The sequence below is a fragment of the Micropterus salmoides genome, unplaced genomic scaffold, assembly GCF_014851395.1.
Source record: "Micropterus salmoides isolate LMB-PRFRI ecotype aquatic unplaced genomic scaffold, ASM1485139v1 Ms_hic_scaffold_19, whole genome shotgun sequence".
Taxonomy (NCBI): domain Eukaryota; kingdom Metazoa; phylum Chordata; class Actinopteri; order Centrarchiformes; family Centrarchidae; genus Micropterus; species Micropterus salmoides.
The window spans coordinates 6,128,302-6,150,821 of record NW_024041039.1 but is presented as its reverse complement, the minus strand read 5'-3'; the positions used below and the strand labels follow the sequence as shown (position 1 = coordinate 6,150,821).

At 38.8% G+C, this 22,520-nt stretch overlaps 1 protein-coding gene and 1 long non-coding RNA gene across 2 annotated transcripts in view; one reads left to right on the top strand and one right to left on the bottom strand.

Annotated features, from left to right (window-relative positions):
• Positions 1 to 2,988: 2,988 nt before the first annotated feature.
• The window catches only part of LOC119910077 (exocyst complex component 3-like protein 4), a 31,719-nt gene continuing 12,187 nt past the window's right edge, over positions 2,989 to 22,520 (top strand). Inside the window, 12 exon segments of the mRNA XM_038728458.1 lie at positions 2,989 to 3,108; positions 6,148 to 6,414; positions 9,742 to 9,867; positions 10,405 to 10,602; positions 10,938 to 11,042; positions 11,326 to 11,547; positions 13,944 to 14,562; positions 16,600 to 16,717; positions 17,510 to 17,635; positions 17,919 to 17,961; positions 17,964 to 18,018; positions 20,053 to 20,139. Of these exon segments, the coding sequence (XP_038584386.1) occupies positions 6,177 to 6,414; positions 9,742 to 9,867; positions 10,405 to 10,602; positions 10,938 to 11,042; positions 11,326 to 11,547; positions 13,944 to 14,562; positions 16,600 to 16,717; positions 17,510 to 17,635; positions 17,919 to 17,961; positions 17,964 to 18,018; positions 20,053 to 20,139 (1,937 nt within the window). The 5' untranslated portion in view covers positions 2,989 to 3,108; positions 6,148 to 6,176.
• LOC119910078 lies at positions 4,323 to 8,670 on the bottom strand. Its single transcript, XR_005445582.1, has 2 exons — positions 8,532 to 8,670; positions 4,323 to 5,010 (listed from the first exon to the last, which is right to left on the bottom strand). It is a non-coding gene; the product is annotated as an uncharacterized LOC119910078 (long non-coding RNA).

The following is a 22,520-nucleotide window of genomic DNA, read 5'->3' as shown; positions in this document are numbered from 1 at the left end:
GGTTGCGTGGAAACAAAATGCAAATCAACTGAATGAATACAAATTACACGAGTACATTTTCAGCCTGCTGTCTGGATGAAAGTAAACCAAAGTATCTGAGTGAGGTTGGGGATAACATGTTGGTAATCTGCTTCCTTTGCTTCACTCAACACAAAACATTATCGAATAATCTCCATAACATTTCGTCAATATGAATTTTATAGCACTGCATTATAATTGAACACTCAACATGGTTAAGCTCATGGACATCTGGACTCTCTCTCTCTCTCACACACACATCTATCCTTTGATTATGCAACACTAATCTGAAGCCTGTGCTCAATAGCAGCCATTGTGTGGCGGAACTTGTGCTGCAGCACGGTGGAAATCCCTGGGCGGTTTGCAAAACCAGTCATACTGTATCAATATTAAAAGAAGGAAATAGATGATAAAGATACTACAAATACTTCCAACTGTTGGAAAGTACCAAGACATAGCTCAGCGTTACCCCAAATGACACATATGTTGGTTGAAAAAACATATATGACCATTCCCTAAAATGACATAGGCTTAAGTCCATTGGAAAGTAGACATATATGACTGTCAGAAAGTACCAGTCCAGCGACAGGCGTACAGGACCTAACTATGTTTTTCTGGTGAGGAAGGGCTGGAGAACACAAAAAGAAACAGACAAAACTCCTCTGCAGCACACATTCATGTTTCCCCTCAGGATGAACTGTAATCACTTTGATTACTGAAATTAAACTGTGTGTCTTGTGCTCATTAGCTAATATTAGAATGCTAACTGGCTAAGCTAAGATGGTGAACATGGCAAACGTTATACCTGCTAAACATAAGCATGTTAGCATTTTGCTCAAAGTACCACTGTAACAAAGTACAGCCTCCCAGAGCTGCTGGCATGACTCTCTTTTCACATGTGAAAAATAGTACTGCAAATGTAAAAGAAAGACTTTTAAATGTCTTTAAAGACTTTTTGTTTGGATTTAGAGGGGGAAGAAGAAGAGGAAGAAAGGTCATGAAGGATGGATAGATGGATGAATAAAACAGCATGTGGTGATTTGTGTTAAGCTGACACTGACAGTGATAGCAGCTCAGTAGCATTTATGTTGACCGTGGAGCTTTGGCAGATGTCTGACGTGGTAGCAGCTGAAAATCTTAATGTTTCTATCCACATACTTGGAAGTTAATTTAACTTTTATTTACTGCAATTAAAACAGGAAGGTGAGGACAGAGCCTCCATCACTGCCTAAGAATAATGTGTTTTTCACCGGAAACTAATATGCCACATATCAATCTCTAGTGGACTGAAATGGCGTTGCATGTTTGCAGGTGCACATTGAGGCATCTTAACCAACTGGGTTTATATGCAGCTCTTCATATAACTGATCAGTGGCAATTAAAGGTATAAGAAAGTAAAGTTGATGTTTTTCATTTGAGCTTTTTTTCATGAGGGATACTGGATACTTCCAGCTCTTTGGGTCTCTACAAATCCTACTAATGAAGCCAAAAGATTTGAAAATCATGAAGTGTCACAACATTGCTTTGTTTGAAGGGGTCACAAGGCTGGGGACCAGAACCAGTCTGATTAGGTAAAACAAACAGTGGAAATTTGGTTTTGTGACCAGGTTCATTTTGTTCTCCACAAGCTTCTGAGATTCATTGTATTTAAATATTTTATCAAGTTGAATGAAATCTGTTTTCTGTTTAATTTCTGATTTTTTGATGATTCACCTTTCCAACATTGTTAGCAAAACTTTACTTGAGTATTTCCATTTAATGCTACTTTATACTTCTTCTCCACTACATGTATTTGACAGATACTATTTTTCAGCTTTATAAAGAACTGATCAGATTATACAAACTATACTCAAACTGTTATTTAAATGAACAGGGGAGAAGTTTAAAGTTTAATGAAGCTGCTAACAACTCAGATATATGAAACATTGGCATGGGGTCCTTCTGCTTCTTTGTAAAGAGGCCACAAGCCAAAAAGGTTTATTAATATATTATATTTTATAAGATTATCATGGTTTTTATGTAACATCTAAATCTGTTATGTTACTAGTAAGATAGTATTTCCAAGTAGGGATAAATGTAATTGAGTAAAAATGTAAAAAACTAAAAAAGCATAAACTGGAAATATTAGTACCTTGAAATTGTACAAAGGTACAAATAACTGAGTAAATGTACTTTCCAACACTGACAATATAATAATATACAGTAATGTATTCTGCAGAATGAGTAGCCTACCTTTAATACTTAATTTGCTGATAATACTAATTCACTTTTACTTATTATGGAGTTTTTTTTTTTACATTGTTGTACTGGTACTTTTACTTAAATGATCTGAGTACTTCTTTCACCACTATAATTCCACCTATTCATTTTCGAATGACCTTGAGAGAAGACTTAACGGGGGGCAATTGAACGCCACATTCCAGGAAAGAAAATAATCTACCTGTAAACTGATCAGGGTTTGTTAAAAAAAATAGTAGCATAAAAACTAGCAACATTTTCACAAATCCCGAAATGAAAACAGCTCGATAAGAATAGTTTAAAGTCTCTCTGGGATCGACGCTCCTTCAGTTTAAAGCTGTCTAATCATTAACTCATCCTCCTCTAATTTCAGTTAATCAACAGAGGCAGGAAGGTGATCTTTGATGTACCCTTGTGCCTGGAGAAGCCTTGCTTAAAAGAAAATAAAGAAATTACCGCTTGCTTTTTAAAGACACAGAACTTGACAAACGGAGTTTACCTTAAAAGAAAGTGAAAGCAGGTAAAGCAGAGTGGAGGTGATACACCGGAACAAAAGGAGTATTTTCTACCTGAGCCGCGCAGGTAAGGGGACTTTCTCTCTTTCTCTCAGCATATGAGCCTGTAACTCTTTAACTTAATGTACATTTTGTAAACGTTGATCAAATATTTCGCGATATCAGAGGATTTTGCTTCAGTCGTAGTGATAAGTTTTGGTTGCGAAGTGATAGCTTGGTCAAACAATGGCGCTCTTTATGTTTACAGCAGGCTGTTGCACGTCGGTAACTATTTAATGCTTGACCATGCGCTGGTTTAACAATAAAAACGTCTTCGACATAAAGCAGGACTTGACAGGTCTGTATAAAAGCCTACTAAAGGCTACTATAATGCTAGGTTTCTATAATGTAACCTATGCTTATAAAAATATAATACAACTAGATAAAACTGTTTTCAGTGTCAGTGTCTCGGCTAGAAATGGTTGATTTAGTTTTATAGCTTAACGTCAACTCTTGGAGATTATTTTCCTGCATTACAACCTTGAATATGTAGGCTACAGGCCTGTAAGTCTGAGCTTTCTTTTTCTATTTTCAATTCTCCTGCAAACATCGACGAAATATGTACGCAGCGAAAAAAAACCTATTATCACCAGTAGTCTTCTTATAAATTCAGATAGGCTACAGCTGAAGACTTTAGTTTTTAGAATTTAATATTTTAAATAAAGAGCCTTACTCCACTTTATTGGGACCTTTTTCTCATCTGTCATTTGATGAATAACATTGTTATCCACCTATGTTTTTTGAAGATTTAAACTTAAATGGCATAAATATTGACTGCAGCATCATTAATAACGTGCAATATAATATATATATAATATAATATAATATAATAATAATGGAGTTGTGATCCTCTATTGACAGTTTAAAGTGACACTGTTATATTTTTTATTATTTGGGATTATAGTAATGTTATATAGGTAATCCCTGCAGAGATTTACACTGTTGTTGCATAATGGGCTTGGTATAGAAAGGAAACCGTTCCACAGTCCATTGTTTTAGTAATTTCTTAGAATCATCATCATCATCATGTAATTATTATCTTTAAAATCAATCGTCTTTGCTACGAATGGTTAAGAGCACTTTGTTGGTTCTTGGAAACCTAAAGGGAAACTGTAGAATGTACAGGCAATCTTTCCCTGCATGTTATGATCTGTGGTAATTTGTACATAGGCTAAAAAACACATACACCTAATAAATAGGCTAACTTTATTGATATTTAACAGACATCTATTTGTGGAAAATACATCTGTAGCCTACTTCCTGCTTGAAAGGGTGAAATTAATGACTTTTATTGCATCAAACTTGTATTGAGGTGTAATTAAAAAAACTCCTGTGGTGGAGGATAATGAAAGTATAGTATATAAAAAGTATTGTTTACTTTTTCAGCTTACTTGAAATAAAACTGAAAGTATCTAGAGGATACCTTTACATGGTTAGTCGGCCAGAGTTAGAGGTAAATAATGACTGACTGAATAACACCTTTTTAATACAGAGGACCTTGTTTTTTGCAGGAGTGCTGTGATTACATGGATATATAAATGTTAAGTATGTCAAGTACAGTAGTAAGTGATATTATGTTTACTCATTTAGCTGATGCTTTTATCCAAAGTGACTTACAATTGCTATATAGTATGTCAGAGGTCGCACACCTCTGGAGGAACTAGGTGTTAAGTGTCTTGCTCAGGGACACATTGGTGGATGTGTCACAGTGGGGACTTGAACCCGGGCCTCTAAGACAAAGGCACGTGTCTTATCCATGATGATACATGAACAAGAACATATACAGGTCCATCTCAGAAAATCTGTATACTGTAAAAAAATAAATAAATAAAAGTAGAGTAGCAGCATCAACATGTCCAGGAAATGAGCTACCAGCGTTGCACTAGGGGCAAAGGAGAAAATGAACTGGACCGTTGTTAGAAGTTCAGTGTGAAGTTTCCACAGTCTGTGATGTTTTGGGGGGCCATGTTGGTCCACTTTGTTGTCTCCAGTCCTGAATCAATGCAGCGTCTACCAGGAGATTTTTGAGCACTTCATGCTTCAATCTGCTGACAAGCTTTATGGAGATGCTGGTTTCCTTTTCCAGCAGGACTTGGCACCTGCCCACAGGGTCAAAAGCACGAGTAACTGGTTTGCTGACCACGATGTTACTATGCTTAGTTGGCCATCCAAATCGCCTGACCTGAACTCCATAGATAATCTGTGTATTGTAAAGAGGAAAGTGAGAGACACCAGACCAACAAAACAGACAAGCTGAAGGCCACTATCAAAGCAACCTGGGAAATTCCATAACTACTCAGCAGGGCCACACAGGCCTGATGCAGTGATTTTTGCAAAATGATCTCCACCCAAGTTCTGAATGCATTAATTAACCTTTTTCAGAACTCTTAAATTTTTCAGAAGGTCGAGATTTCCACATTATAAATGATTATTTTCTAATATTCTAATATTTTGAGATAGGCATTTTTGATTTCCATGAGTTGTAAGCTGTAATCATCAAGATTAAAACAAACTGAAACATTTCACTTTATATGTAATAAATCTAGAATACATGAAAGTTTCACTTTTTGACTTAAATTGCAGAAAAATGATATTTAGTTTTCACGATATTCAAATTTTATGAGATGCACCTATAATGTTAGTAAAACAAACAAAACAAAAATAGAAATGCTACATAAACCTCTGTGTTGAACTATCTTACAATCATGTGCAGTTTTCTTGAGACCTGATACTTTATTATAGACAAGGCTGTACTTGCATCCTAACCACCGATTCTTGATTCTTTTTCAGAGAATATTAACTGTAAATAGAAATATTAACTAAATTAATTTTTTCTAGAAATTATGCAGAGAAAAGCAGCACGCATGCAGCCTGAGAGGCAAAATCCTGGTGATAATAACTCTGCAGCACTGGCTGTTTAAGTTTATAGTTTATTTATAGATTACAGCAATAAACATCGAAGGGTACTTAGATGAGTATAAATCAAATTTTTTATTAACTATTCAATAAGAATGGACATTGTTAAGAAAATCAACCTGAAACTATGAAAGTGAGGGGGTAATTCCCAGTGGAAAGTATGCTCTTGAGTCTTTGAGTATATGGCATTTAGCATGTGCAACACATTTCCAACATATTTAATTCCTCACCTTGTTCACAAGAACTGCATGTCACTCAGAGATGTTATCTGTAAACACAACTGCTCCTCCTGTCCCTGCTGACTGCAACTACTATAACCATAAACCAACCTTGCTGTTGCACACTCTCCTAAGTACATCAGACTACAGGCAGGCGCTTGCTGCGTTGGCTTTTTTATTTTATGTTGTTCTCTCACTTTTAGATGTTAGTTAATGGGATGAGATTCCACAAATGATGGACAAATCTACGGAAAACTCAGACGAGGACAGAGCGTCCCTGAGGAGCAATGGGAAGACATCGACCAACAGTGCCGTGAAGGAGACCAAGGGCATGCTTAAGACATTGAGAAAGAGCTTCCGGCAAGCAACTGAGAAAAGCCCACTATCGTCCGGAGGCAAGGGGTCAAAGGTCACAACTAAAGCAGACACGACTGGCAATGAGTTGTGGTCAGAAGCGCCTCCGTCACCCAGTGAGTACCGTCATGACTCCTGAAATATGCTGTGAAATGGGCATGTAAGGCCTCTCAAGGTCAGAAGAAGAGGAAACACTGTGAGATTTGGTGTTAGATAAGCGCTTTATGGAAATATCAGATAATATAAGATGAGAAATCTCTCTCTTTAAATTCCCCTTTAATTAGTGACTGCCTGCATTTCCCAGAATTCCCTTTAAAACCCAGTGGAAATTTTTTGAGAACTCGATCCACTCAGGTGTGGGCGATCCTGTATGTGTAGGTGGAGAGGAGTAGTGTGGGAATATAGTTCTGATAGGGCAGGAAAACCAGTTTTTCTAGTTGGAAAAAGGCCAAGCGTCAGTAAGCTTTACTGGAAACAAAACCCGTCCCTTCTAGTTCTTAGGGACTCTGATCTGCTCCAGTGGATAGATTAAATTATACAAAATGTATGGAGGATTGGAGTTTTTTGTCCTCCAGAGAACACATTTAAACAATCACCTAACTCATTAAATGTGTGACCTTTGCTGTGTGTAGAACCACTGCTTGTTTCTCCTGAAGCTTAATAAGCCTAAACATTATGTTCCATAAAACAAATAATTTCTTCCTATGTTAGCAGAGGCACAGTCACCTCACTCCAGCTCTCTCTGTAGAGTTTGCCCTCACCTCTCCATCCACCATCTTTCCCTTTTTTATATGGATTTTAGTATAAATTTGCAACATAAACACTTTCTGGTTGATGTCCATTTTTGTTTTGGGAGCAAATGAGGATTTGTGTTATCACAGAATTTCAGCGGCTCCCTGACTATAATCATAGTCTAGGCCTACATCGCACAGGGTGTTCTCCAGTACTTAAGTAAAAGCACTGACACCACAAAAAATATTATATTATATATTCTATTATTAGATTATTATTCTTCATGCATTAATATAAAAGCAGAATTTAACTGCTGTAGTTGTTGAGGTGGGGGTCATTTTCAACTGTTTACTATCAGATTATTTTTATTATGGATTTATCTGCTGATTATTTTCTCTATTAAATCGATTGATTGTTTTGTTTGTTTTTTGTAAAAATTCTGAAAATAGTGAGACATGCGGTCACATTTACCAAGAGCCCAAAGTGACACATTCACAATGCCAAATAATTCTCTGTCAGTTGACTAATTAATCTAATTACGTTTACACTGTATTTATATAAACTGGGTAGCATGATTTGTAATATAACTTCATATTTTATGAGCTCTTCACATGTTTTGTTTGCAAAAAGTTGAATTTAAAATAACTAAAGCTGTCAGATAAATGTAGTGAAGTAGGAGTAGAAAGTGGCATGAACAGAAAAGACTCAAGTAAAGTACCACAAATTTGTACAAGTACTTGAGTAAATTTACTTAGTTACAATCCACCACTGTCGTTGTTATTTAGTATTTGCAACTTTATGACTTTAAAGACTAAAACATCTGTGGTGAGACCGTCCATGCCTTCTGGTCTGACGTGGCTGTAAATGAATAAGTTAGAGTCTGGAAGCTGAACACTAGATGATTGACAGATTTCTCCTTTGCTCGCTCAGATATAAACATGAACTCTTCCTACGCTTCATTCTCCCTGGAGAAAATGGTGGCTGTTGTTCTGAAGTTGTTGTTGAGTTTCTCATAATTCCCAGCCTTATGAGCTCGTGACCCTTTAAAATGAAGCAATGGCCCCCTTTAACTGAGGTTTTACGGTATATTCAATATGTTTTAAAAAACTGTGAAGTGAAGACTCTCCCCTTACTCTCCTTTTATTTGTTTTTTTAAAAGCCTGCAAAATAATCCAGTATTTGGCAAGAAAGCAACATATAATCCTGTTTAACAGTTTTTTTTCATCTTGTGCCCCCCCCTCAGGTTTATCTTAACCTCTTAATACATTTGAGAAAAGCTTCAGTTTGTTCTACATTGCCTTGTTTTAGCTGTATTGCACCAGCTGTATGTAAGTTAAAACATACCGTAGTTATAAATTATTACAAAGTGTGATTTATGCATTACTAAAATAAAAGCAGTTGCACCACGGAGATAAGTGACACAATTCTGCATAACAACTAAATAGTTACACATGCCACAGAGTCGGTGCAAATCATAAAAATTGCACAGAATAATACTCACTGATGGCAAAACAGCCTGTCCCGCAGCATCAATTTTCATTAACTGCATGTCATTTTGCACCACAGTAATCCAGTAGAGACCTAATTTATTGAAATTTTATTTTGATATTGATCAAGCCTACTACAGTGTGCTACGATGCCAAGAGGCTCATGCCAGCCAGAAAGCTAACGCACCTGATTACCATGACTTGCCTTAGTGACGACTTTACGTCTTAAATAGTTGAGTCATGCCCCTTGGGGAAAACAATATCTGTAAGTGAGATAACAGCTGGGTTTCAGGACTGTGAGGCACCAGTCGTATTTATCAGCTCTCTCCACCTGGAGTGTCGGCGAGAACACTACGTGCCCTTCTGAAGTACCAGCAAAGGCATTGACTTTATACAGGAAATGAGAATAAGAGTCTACATAAAAGGATAATCAAACGTGATTGTATTCAGGAGATAAATGTGTTTCCGTCAATATACAAAGACATTAAAACAATGAGTACTATAGCCTACTGTTCAAATAATGTTACACATACTGTACATCATACAACACTCCTGACATTATCTGAACAGGAATATATAAGAATGTCCTGAATATGCTGTCTAATGTACAACTTAAATAAGAGCAAAATAAACCAAACACCTGTAATTAATGCCCTCGTAATTGCCTAGCTTGCATTTGGCAATTTTATTCAAAGGATGAACAGTAGCCACACTACTGTTTGACAATGTTTTAGGGTGGATTTTCCTTATAAGGCAGCAACACATGCAGTATGGATTTGCAAGTACCAACATTTTTAAGTTTCTGCAGCATTTAGAAATGTCACAGATGTCCATTTTAGTCGCGCACATGAGGTCATTTCATTTAGAGTAAGTCCTGTGGATTGTTTATCTCCGTCAGCTGAAATGAGGACTTCTTTAAAGCTCTGTGACTTTGACTTTAAATTCTGGATCTGAGCCAAAGTCTGCTTTCATCATAACTTTATCTTTGCATTTCTCTGTTGGTTTAGTTGTAGGTCACTGTGAGGACAAAATACTGCAGAGTCATGCACACATGCACTTCCCGTAAATGTAATTATGAACTTTAAGTAAACAGAACCGGATCAATGTCAGGACTGAATTCCTCAACACAAAGAGAGGTGTGATTGTGAAACTATGGAGCCATTTTACCGGGAAGCTTTCTGCTTTTATCAGCCATCTCTCTCTCTCTCTTTGCCTCTCTGGCAGGCCTGAGTGCTGGCTCTCCTGTGACCTCTCCTCTGAAGAACATCGGGGACTTATCCCAGAAAAAAGAGGAAGACAATGCCAACATCAGTCCACAAAAAAGGAAAGGTCTGACTCGTTCAAAGACAGGTAAAGCTGTCATTTAATACTGGGCCAAATATTAACAAGTGTCCTGGCTGCTAACATTGAAGCTCAACTGTCTTTTTTTTTTTGCTTTCTTGATTTTTTTGGTACCAGGTAGCTTGTAAAAAATTCAGATAGAGATAGAGATACCCAAAAAAGTACTTGGACACTTGAACATTACCAAGGCTAAAATAACAGCAGCGAAGTGGATAAATACATGAAAAACAACCTTATTAGTCCACGTGTGAATAGTCATACAGGCTGACCTAAAGATAATTAGACAAAGTTAAGTTAATCATTTAGAAAAATGAATAAAAGCAATGGGAATCTGTCATCTTAAATATAACCAATTTTTAAACAGTTTTATGTACAGCACCTCCGTAGGTGGCCAGCAGCACATACAGTAAAAAACAAACCACAATCCATTTATTGAGTGATTTTAAGCCAAACCAGACCCGAAATAATATCTGGGTCAGTACAAAACAACTTCCCACATATTATTTATTGCTGCATTAACATAAACTTTGTGTTTTCCATCCTCAGATCCCAATATGAGCTGGATCAGTGAGTCTCTCAAAAGACGATCATCCATTCGTCGAAGCCTGAGATTTGGCAGTAAGAAGGACAAGGAGAAAACCTGCAGACAGGAGCCACTCTTCCCTGTCTCTGAAGACTCAGTGGAGGAGAAGAAGGATGAAAAAGTGCAGGAGGATGCGGTGTGGGAGGGACTTGAGGAGTCAGGTCTCTATTTTTTTTAAAAACCTTATTTAACCAATGAGGGTTTGCTGCTGTCCTGCTTTAAGGCCACCCATCACCTTCCCTCTGGCAGCCATATTGGAAGACAGAGCTGTCCACAGTATCATGTTTCTGTAACATGCTAATGTTTAGCATAGTTTATCTTTAGCATGTCATGTTTGAAGCTGCGTAACATGTATATTTTAGTTTGTTTTAGTTTAAATTCAGCTTTTTGCAAACAAAACATATGAAGAGGTTATTAAATAAGAAGTTTTCTAAGGAGACAGTCTACTGGGAAACGTTCTGCTTTTATCAGCCATCTCTCTTTGCCTCTCTGGCAGGCCTGAGTACTGGCTCTCCTGTGACCTCTCCTCTGAAGAACATCAAAGGCTTTTTCCAGAAAAAAGAGGAAGACGACGCCAACATCGCTCCGCAGAAAAGAAAAGGTCTGACACGTTCAAAGACACGTAAAGCTGTCATTTAATACGGGGCTAATTTTTATTATCAAAAACTGCTCACAGTTAAGTTTTAATGGCTTTTATTTATATGCTTTCTCGATGTTTTGGATCCAAGTAGCTTATAAAAAAGGTTTTCTCTCACCATTACATACACAACATGGTCAAAAGTGTGAGATACCAAAATAAAGTACATGGACACTTGAAACAGATTTCTATACAGCACCTCTGTAGCTGGGCTGCTTTAACAAAACTTTGTGTTGTCCATCCTCAGATCCCAATATGGGCAGGTCCGGTGACTCTTTTAAAAGAGGATCATCCAATCGTCTGAGTCAGATTTTCAACAATAAGAAGGATAAAACCTGCGGACAGGAGCCACTCTTCCCTGTCTCTGAAGGCTCAGTGGAGAAGGATGAAAAAGTGCTGGAGGATGTGGCGTGGGAGGAGCTTGAGGAGTCGTATACACTGCCAGAAATGCCCCTCACACCGCTCTCAGGTACAGTCTCTGTTAGATGTTTTTTTAAAAACCTTATTTAACCAAGGAGGTTGCTGCCCTCCTTTAAGGCCGCCTATCACCTTCCCTCTGGCAGCCATAGTGGAAGACAGAGCTGTCCTCGGTATCATGTTTCTATAACATGCTAATGACAAGCATAGGTTATCTTTAGCATATGATGTTTGTAGCAACACAGCCTCTAACTGTGTCTGTCTGCTGTTTACTGCTGAGCAAGTAGCGTATACTGGGTTTTTACAACTTTTCCTCCGACACCAGCTGCCTGCTGCGGCCAAAAATGACTCTATGAGAGTGGTGAGAGTGAACCAAAACAGTTAAGTTGTGGCTGTACAGTGAGCTGAAAGTCGAGAGCGCTGCAGATTCTGGTTATAGTTGACACCTTTAACCATGTCACATTGTTTTCATATCTGTGATGTTTCATATCTGATATGTTATACTAAAATATTGATTATAGTCGCTTTAATGTTTTCATTAACTATTTTATTTATCACTGGCTCCCGGAAAATAAGTTTACAAATGACATTCCTGCTGGACATTTGAAACTTATATGGGTATATTTGGATTTGATATTCAGTTCCTTATATTTTCATTGGTTGTCAGATTGTGTAGAAAAGTTTAAACCTGTGTCCTTCAGCTTACATCTAAATGCCAACCTTGTTAAGTGTTTAAAGACATTCATAGCTGCAAGCTATGAACGCAACCTTTTCTCATAATCTTCCCAAACATTCTTATTGTCTCTTTGTCTGTACATTCTCATTTATCTTTCTCTGTTTTGGCAACAAAAGCACCTAAAGATAGGAATCTTATTCCGGGTGTAAATACACCGGGGTTCAGTTTGGTCAGTCTAAATCCTGCCTTACAGAGGAGTCATTGCTTTAACTGTTAAAATGCCAGCCACATGTTATTTCTTCTGATTTTAATAATTTAATTTGAGTTTGAGTTTCCCTGCTGTTCTTTCGCTCTGATTTATCACACCTTGTGGCAATCATGTGTTGTTATCTGTCTGCAGCTAATCTATGCAATTCATTTTCAATTAAATGTTATTTAATAGCTCCAATTCAAAACAACAGTTATCTCATAGAGCTTTTCATATAGAGCAGGTCTAGACTGTACTCTGTGTGCTATTATTTACCGAGACCCAACAATTCCCACCATGAGCAAGCACTTGGCGACAGAAGCAAGGAAAAACTTCTTTTTAAGAGGCGGAAACCTCAAGCAGAATTAGGGTGGGCGGCCATCTGCCTCGACCGGTTAGATACTACATGTATTTTTATACATGACTTTACATTAACTCATTTAGCTGACTGAACACACAGCCTGCCCTGCTGCACTCCTTGTTCCCACACCTGTCACAGCTGTCCCCAGTCACACCTGGTGGTGATTTGCACTCTACTCGGCATGCCTCTCCCCGCGCATTCCTCAGAAGCATTTATCTCATTATGCCAATCTTCATTGGCAGGTGATTGCGGTGTCTGCATCTGGTGGGTCCACCTACGCTTAAATAGCTTACGCTACAACGCAGACACCATTCAAAATAAGCACCTCTTCTCGCTCCGCCCCAGCAAGAAATGCAGTCTGGTGAGACATCTCACTCATACTACTCTGAGAACCGGGGTTACACAAGTAACCTAAAGTTCTCATTTATAGAATTTGTTTCAATGTCTCACTATGGGATATGGAGACTCCCGTATTGCCAGATAAGCTTATCTCAACAACCACCGGCTCTCAGGAAGCAGCACTTGTGCTGCACACGCCACACTCTGAGCAGAGAAAACAGCGGACACTGCGCATTGACTCTCGATGCAAACAGGTACACCTCGGCCCATAACGCGACCACGCTTGCATCGCTCTCAGCTCCAGCTTCACCTTCGTGAAGAGTTACCACAGAGTCGTTGGGCAGCACGTGAAGCAGCTGGAGAAGCAGGTGACGGAGCTAAAGGATCTGTACGTGGCAGCCCCCCGTGTGTCTTCCCCACTGTGCACCGTCAATAATGGCTTCATGGGGCCATCTAGCAGCGGGGCGCGAGCGTGACTCCTGGACGACACTGTGCATGCGTGAGGTGCACCGACGGCAGCCTCGCCACTCCCGAGGAGCGCTACGGCTCCCTTCGCTGCTGACGCGCTTATTGTTTTTCTGTTCGACTGATCAAGATATGCTCCAATCACCAGCCAATCAGGATTGGTGTAATGAGATAAATGCTTCTAAGGAACACGTGGAGAGGCGCATCCCATAGTGAGACACTGAAATGAATGCTATGAATGAGAATAGTCTGTGTCCTCCCTTGCCTCTCTCTTTTCCTACAGGAATATTCAATCTCTGCATTTGTATTTCATTTGGAGACATTTGGAGAGATTCATCATCATCTCTAATTTTCTCCCAGTGATGCAGATCAATAAGCTGATAGAGATGGAGGTGCTGGAGGAGGCTCACCTGAACCTGCTCTCCCTGCGGCAGGAGTTCCAGCAGGAACGGGAGCGGTGTGGCGAAGACTCGCCCATGGAGCTGGCCAAGAAGGAGAAAGACCTTAGCCTCCTCTATGGAGAGCTGAGGAACAAGGTCAACACCATAGTGCGCGAATCCAACTCTCTTCCCGCCAGAAACAAGGAGCTGCTGGTACCTGTGGCCCGCATCATCCAAGAGGAGGAGAGGAGAGCTGAGGAACCCGGCGGGCTTGCGGACAGCTGGATGGAGGCCTGGAGGGAGGCGGTGGGCGAGGGGGTGCAGGCGAAGGTGAAGAGCATTCACCTGGACCAGAGGGAGCAGAACACCTCCTGGTTGGCAGTTCATCTGGGTCTGCTAGGTAAAGCCATCTTGGAGGACTTGGAGAACGTGAAGAGGGAACTGCGAGGGTCGTACCCACCCAGCTTTAAAGTCTTCAGCACCTACGTGAAGAGTTACCACAGAGTCGTTGGGCAGCACGTGAAGCAGCTGGAGAAGCAGGTGACGGAGCTAAAGGATCTGTACGCTCTGCTGGACTGGATCATCAACCGCTACAAGAGGTCAGTGAATGTTATTTTGACTCAATCCCACACACAGTCGTTCTGCTGCCCCAAATACTCACTAGAGCCCCAAATGTGGATTCATTTGCAAAAAAATCGTCCCTAACCAATGCACCATCTCCTCATCTTAGAGTAACGTTTGTTAAAACTACCGGGACCTGCTGTTTTGGAAAATTACTGAGCTTTTTTAAACAGTTAACCCGTTTTTATGGATGTCTATGAAGATTCTCAGTCATCGAGGTCAAAGTTATCCAAGGTGGGGTTAAAATCAAGGGCAACTTAACTAGGCTGAAAATCCTCAAAGACATTTTTGCAGCAGCTCACCAACAGGCTTCTTCAGTTCTAACCTCTGTGGGGTCGTTATCCAGGTTATGGACACCGCTTGGTTTGTTAGTGCTCCTGGCTGTTGGAGTCACCTTCTTTTCAAGGATTTGTGTCTTCAGTAGCAACCAATGGGCTTGGAGCTGAAAGCCGCAGACAGAAGTTTTGGTGTGTACCCTGTCGCCTCCAAATTCCTTTTACAGTACATCCAATGAAGCCAGTACTCCTTGGCTGGATTTAAACCTTTATTGTAATTGGTTGTAATTTTACTAAACTAAACTTTATTGAGCGATTGGTTATAACTTTATGGATAAAAGATACATTTGTTACAGATTAATAACTCACCACTATGAAACTCTTGCTCAGTCCATGTTGCTAAGCTGGTAAGGGGAACATGTACAGGTGAACCGAAGCCGTGTTTACCGGCTTTTCACAACCCGCCCTACTGTGCTTCTGATTGGCTAGTGGTCCTTAACTAGCAACTGCGCATGTGCAACTCCCAACAAAGATCTTGTAAGGCAAGAAGCATCACTCTATAGCTAAAACGAAGCCTTCAACACAGGGTGAAAAGAGGAGCTGTCCAGTATGAGTATTTTTTGAAAATGAAACCATGTAAATGTGTTCTGGTACAACCCCTAAAAAAATTATAACCCTGAAAATGAGCATAATATGACCACTTTATCTCAAAATGCAAGACCCAATTTAGTTGATATTATAATTGCACTAGCGGTGCAAAATTCCCAAACAAATGTGCAATTGATCCAATTACTAAAACGAAATGACATACAGTGAACATGGCGAACAGAAACCTGGATAATTTTACTCACTAATGTGATTAATGAGGTCTGGGGTCATGGGAAAATCACAAAAAATCCAGACAAGTGCCCAGACAATTAGACAAACTCTGAACAGCCCAGTGATGTGAATGCTTATTGAACCACGTTCTAACACATATAACTGATTGCAGCAATGTTTATAATCTCAAAGTTGCAGGAAAAAACCCAAAACACATCTAAAAACACATTTCGGCTGCCCACATACAATAAAAATGTGTTCACAGATGGTGCAAACAGAGATGTTTAAAAGATACCAAACACCACCACAGCGAGCGTGAAAGGGGGAGCAGTTAAAAAAAGAGGCAGCACTGCTGACATCATTTGTTGAATCAGGCCACACCAAACTAAAAGACTGCGCTCAAAACAACATTTGGGAGACCAAAAATAAACAGCTGATCTGATAAAAAAGAGGCACAACACTCTCGAGGCCAAAATGGAAAAATTTAAATCAGGTCGTGCTCACATTTCTCACAGATTATGTAAAGTAGCATCCTAAAAAAGATTCTTTATACAGTAGATCAGACATACACTGTAACATGCAGTCCTTTTCATACAAATAAGTATTAACTCCATCATCACATTGTGCACTGAATCTTGAATCTTGAATTAAACTTGATTCATCTTCTTACTGGAGTGTAGCATTTCTGGGAACAATTTTCAGCTGTTTTGTAATGCTGTAAAGCCTAATTTAAAGATTACGTTTCCCAAATAACGTCATACAACATCACAAAGGTCTTGAGAGAGCTTTTAACTACATTTCATCTTTCCGCCGACATAAAGCAACTTGTCTCCAGCAGTCTTTGGTGCCAACAGATGTTAGTTAGATGTTAGTAACAGATATGTTGTGATGTGTATGATGTGTCGTGTTTCACCCCGACAGCGAGAGGATCATGGGAAGTCCCTCCCTGCAGCCGGACATGAAGGATGAGAGGGATGATCTGCAGCTGGAGGGTGACTTCCTGAAGCAGCTGAAAGGAAAGTACTGCTGCAAAGTGAAGGTGAGGAGCATGCAGGGTTGGAGCTCTTATTGAGGACACTGACTGTCTGTAATGTGTCTGGGAATTGGGGGATTTTAGCTGCCTTGAAGAGTTATTAAAAAACTTTTTGTAATGACTGATTCCAGTTGTTTTAGACCCATTATATCCCCCCAGGATTCAGTATTTCAAGAGTTAAAGTAAACAGGCCCTTTAGTTCTTTATGTTGGGAAATAAAACATAGTGTTTATTTTATGTACTGTATGTTTAAGATAAAAATATAATGCACATACTAGTTCACTTGTACTGTCCACAGACCTTCATTAGGTTAAATTCAAGGTGATTTAAATGAATTATACCTGGTTAGGGACAGGATGTTTTCTTTCTTTCCCCTTGTTTTCATACCTAGCTATTGTTGTAATTATTTTCTTCAAGATACAAAAAGGGGGGGTGGGGGAGTGATTGTGGTCAAGAAAACCAAAGAAGAAATCAAGAACCAAATCAGAAAACAACAATGTGTAGTTTTTGTTCATTTGTCTTCTGAAAAGTCTAAATCAACTTTCAGAATTAAATCTTTTTGCAGACATGTCAGTCAGAAATTCAAAACATATATATATATATATATATATAAATACAGCTAAATATTTATTTAAATTATATAGTATTACTAGTTCTTGTGATTATCCCTAAGGGAAGAGGAGCTAAAAGTGTAATTTCTCAGAAAAGGGACTGCCTGTTGTTGAGATTGAAGTTGTTTTTTTTTACAAACTCTTAAGTGTTAACTGCCACTTTTCTTCTCCTGGTTTGTTTGTACAGGAGGAATTGAGATCTTCCCTTGACAGAGTTATTGAACTTGAAAATAAGGAACTTTGGAAGGATAGTAGGACTCCAAAGAAGGAGGAGGACTTCCTCAACTCTGAGATTCACATGGACATCTGGACGGTACGACAGAGCAGTACCTGCTACATAGATTGATTAGAGATCAAGGATGATATTTCACATGACGCCTTTATGTAGTGGGGTCAAAATCAAACATGTTGTTCATTTTCTATTTTTTTAAATACCCTATGTGTGCTAAAATACATTGCAGATATACTCTCATATTGAAAGGAATGTTCTTAATTTTGCCACACTCATGTGTGGTGGTTCGACCATGTGGGCGCAGCAGAGAGCTTCATATAAATCTCATTGTTTTACTGGACTGAATGCTGGTTTGTCTCCACAGAAAGTGAAGGGAACTGTTTTGATCTCTGGGCATATTGATGCTCAGCTGAACAGAAAGTGATCTCTGCCTGCCTCGAAGAGCTGAAACAGTTCCCCAAAAGGTATGTTAACATAGAGACGCATACCTTTGGAAGATGCTTTATGTGACTGAGCACAGGCCTTAAAGTTGTAATCCTTAAGTTTTTGGCCTAACAGCAGGTGTAGCCTACAGGTCACAGAATTCTTGGGGGCAGCAAAACAAACCTTTGTACTAAAGAAGTTAGGCAGTAATTGGCCTATTTCAATCATTCTGTGAGCAAACGTGATCTGATTTTATGCTGCACAGGACTTGAGCCTGCAAACAGCAGGGCACAGTGAAAGGAATTGGTTACTTGACTGAGAAGTTGGAGGTGCAGCATGTTACCAGCTCCATAAAACAGATTGCTGAGGCTGCTCCTGATTGTTTCATTGTGCCCTGCAATAATTTAAATTGATCTGATATCAAAAAATTCTGACAATGTACTAAATGCCTATAGCATCCCAGCCCGTTCACCCTACAGAGATACAGAAGTATCCGCTGTCGAAAGACCGGACTTCAGAACAGCTTCTATGTTCATGACTTGTTATTTATCCACACATCTAGTGTATATTATTTCAGTAACATAAAGGGAACTACAACTTCACCTCAGCAAACAATCCTGTGTTTTAATATGATAAATAAATCTATCTTGTTGTCTTGTTTTGTAGACACATTATTGATTAACGCTGGCAGCCAGTGCAAATTTCATAGATACATTTATTTATTGAGATCATTACTTTAGATTGTTAGACAAATATGTTTGTATATATGTAATATGTAAATTTATTTATTGAATATTTTCACACTATGCTACATAGTTTTGTCTTTGTTTTCAGCCATGCCAGCTATTAAGGATGGTAATGTTGTTTTATTGTTCCCCGACTTTGGGACAGACTGAAACATCTCAAATGCAATGAAATTTGATTCAGACATTCATTTTCTTTCACGTTTCATTTAGCTCTACCATCAGGTCAGAATTTCAAATCATCCAATTCCTGCAAGACTAATGACAAGCCCTTCAGCCTCAGCTGTACTTTGTATTTAATGCTAATTAGCAAGTGTTAGCATGCTAACAGGATAAACTAAGAAGGTAAAAATGATCAATTTTATACCTGCTAAACATCAGCATGTTAGCATTGTAGTGGCTGTACACTCTTAGCCTTGTTAAAGTATGAACAGTCAAATGATAATGTGTAGTGACACAATGACGAACCCATAAAATTATCACAAACAACTGTTTTGGTTTTACAGCACCGTCATCAGTCTTGTTAGTCACCAAAACAAGCTATAAAAGTTTCAACTTCATGTCCCATGTCTTGTTACAAAAGTCCTCATGACTATTAGTGAGGAGGACAAAGGTCGAATGGCAGCACGAGGCCAGAAGGATAAGTAATGCATTCTGTAAAGTCAAACACTTTTAGGAAATGCCACTTGATACACAAATAAAGCCACGTGTATTTAAGAATATCAATAAAGTAAAGTAGAAGAGGAAGGTGAAGGTATGAGGGGGAACCTGCTCAAAGAAAAACAGACCAAAACAAACCAAAAACAGGATCATGGCCTCTGAAATAAACCCACAGTTGAGTTAATTTCCAGTTGAGTAATGTGAGAATATTTCCTTTGCATGATTTATGACTAGTTCTGTTTTTAACTGAATCACGAAACCCCACTGTGGGTTTTATTAAGAAATAGCCTCTGAAAGTCATGCCCTCCTCTCCTTCATCCTTCATTCTTTATCACACAATCGAAGACAGAACGGATACATCTTATTTGTTTTCTTTGCAGACGTTTTGTCTCTGCAGCAGCAATTGTAGCAGGATAAAGGAAACACAAAGACGCTGCTGAAATTAATAAAAAAGTAGCAATAAAACACCAGAAACTACAAAGTATTAACACAATAAAAGTGATGCAGCTATCTCAACATATTAAATACAAAGTCAAAGTGTGAAATATGAGGAAGAGTATTTCATTTACTGTTGTTAGGGGTAAATGATTTAAACAGGCAGTCTATTTCAGTGGGAGTTTGAAACCCTTTTAGTCATCTTCCTCTAACTGAAGTCTCCTCTTTCCTCTGCAGGTTTGAGCAGGAGTACAAGCGTCTCAGACCACAGAGTCTTTGGACTGAGTATCACATAACCTACATCAACAGCTTCACTGCTTTACAGTAAGTCACATGACTTCGAGGCACAGCGCAACACTAACTCACTCTGCCAAAAGTATTTTAGTTTTATCTTCAAAATAAAAGCTCAAATGTATACAAATACATTTAAATATATACACAAACTTCCATCAGAGTGGGAAATTGTCCTTTGCCAACCAAGATATAAAAGTGGAACAGGAACATGATACAAACAAAAAACAAGTAAAGAAAATACCACCAAAGTATAAAACAAAGTACATTTGTGAAACATACAAATGCAATACTTAAAGCAAAGCATTCAACTTTAAAATATAAAATACTGTAAAAGTGTGTAAAGATATAAATGATAAATAACATGTGGCTTCTTATTGGTTGAGGCACACAGATTACAGGTATATCTATAGCAACTACTGTGTACATATAGCAGTTAATGTCAGAAATTTTACTTTTTTTTAACTTTGTTAGGATAATTTAGGATACAACAACATTTAATAGTAGGTTGCATGTGCATTAATCACCATAATTAATTGTTAAAAACATCTCCTGTACCATCTGACAGGAGTTTGACATATTTAAGTAAATTAGTTTGAATACATGCCTTACATTTGACAAAGAAAATCTTAACTCAACGCCCACTTATAACCATTTTCTGCATTTCACCATCTTGTCTCCATGATAACTGGGCAAACGCCAACCCCCGCGGAAGATCTCAGGAAAAAGCTACTCAGTGGACATTAATTTGAGAGACTTTTTCTTGGTCAAACAACTCATTAACATTCAAGAATGAACTTTCAAGCTCTACTGATAACATGTGCTTTTACTTTGAAGTTTGCCCAAAATAGAAGTTGCTTTTGTAGATATGTGGGAAAAATTCTATAATCCAATTATATTTTGGTTGAATGGCTTTAAGCCAATCATCTTGATGGTGTCCTGTTTCTGCATCTTGATAAGGACCGTGCGGGATGTTTGGATAGTTAGAAAGTCATGCAGAGCTTTTACTTGAGCGATGCATATCTGAGCTATTTTAGACTTTGGGAGCTGGGACTTTCCCAGCATTCATGCCAACACTCTTCTTATGAGATTCAAGCGCAAGTCAGAACGGCAATCTGTCCCAAGCTGGGAGTAGTTCAGCACCCACGTAAAACGAGTGCATGCCACTACAAGAGATGACATAAACGTGCCAGCTTTAGAACGAGTGCTGCCTCATGTGATTTCGGGGAATCAGGGCTGCGAGTGAGAAAAGCTGCTCTGTTAAAGGGCGTGGAAAGAGAAAGTACTCCCAGCTGCTTTCCATTCTTCATAATAAAAGCAGATGTGTACTGTGGCGGGTCGTTCAAGGACGCCTTGAACGGTGTTTGATTATGGCTGCAGCAGGCATAGGTGCAGACTTGATGTCTGTGGTTGATTTCAGTTACAAACATCGGCAACTTCCTGTCGCCTGTCAACCTTTTGCACCACACATCTCCCTCAGTTCTGCAGTCCATGACATTTACAGAAAAGAAACAAAAAAGCTCCTGAATTAGAGGTCAGTGTATGTGGAAATATGTGTGAGGCCTTACAAATGTTGCATTTGTTGTAATGTACAGTGATTAAAAACGTGGTTTTGTGAGTTTGTATGTCAGATGTAATCATATTTGATTCCCCTTGTGGTACGGGGTTTAAGATGCCAACCTAAGAAGTAGAACAGTAAGTGTGAAAATATGTTCATGTGAACAGCAGTTTACTTCGGGATAATACTAATAGAACAATGTAAAAATACTCCATTCCAAGTAAAATTCCTTTATTCAAAATAGTAAAAGTACAGAAGTATTATCAGCCGAATATGCTTTAAGTATCAAAAATAAAATAACTTATTCTGCAGTAAAAGGTCTCCTGTGACAACATTAGATTGTTACCACTGGTGCATCAATGTTAGAGCAGATTTTTACTGTAGTTTCATCTGTTTTACATACATTTAGCTAAGTTTGTCCAGTGGTTCCCAACCTAGAGGTCAGGTCCCTCCAAAGGTTCACCAGATGAATCTGAGGGCTTGTGAGATGATTAATGGGAGAACTATGTTCTGATACACAAAGTAGAAGTTTTTTCTAATATTTGCTTTTTTGGTGAATAATGTGATCATTTAAGTTTAAGTTATTTGAACCTGCAGTGCAGAACTTTAGTCTCCCCCTTCTGACCGTGAGAGTAATTACACAAACACTGTTGACATGCACTTCTGATGTATTGCTCCACCCTTCAGCTGTGGCAAACCAATTATTGCTGGTTGGCATAATGGTGTGGGAATGTCGCCACAGATTTAAACACTCTAGTCTACCGCAAAAAAGGAAGAGATTTACCTGGCAGTGAGAGGTTTAATAAGTGTTGTGTGAACCTCCTTTGGCGAGGGTTTGAATGTAACTGACCTTCAC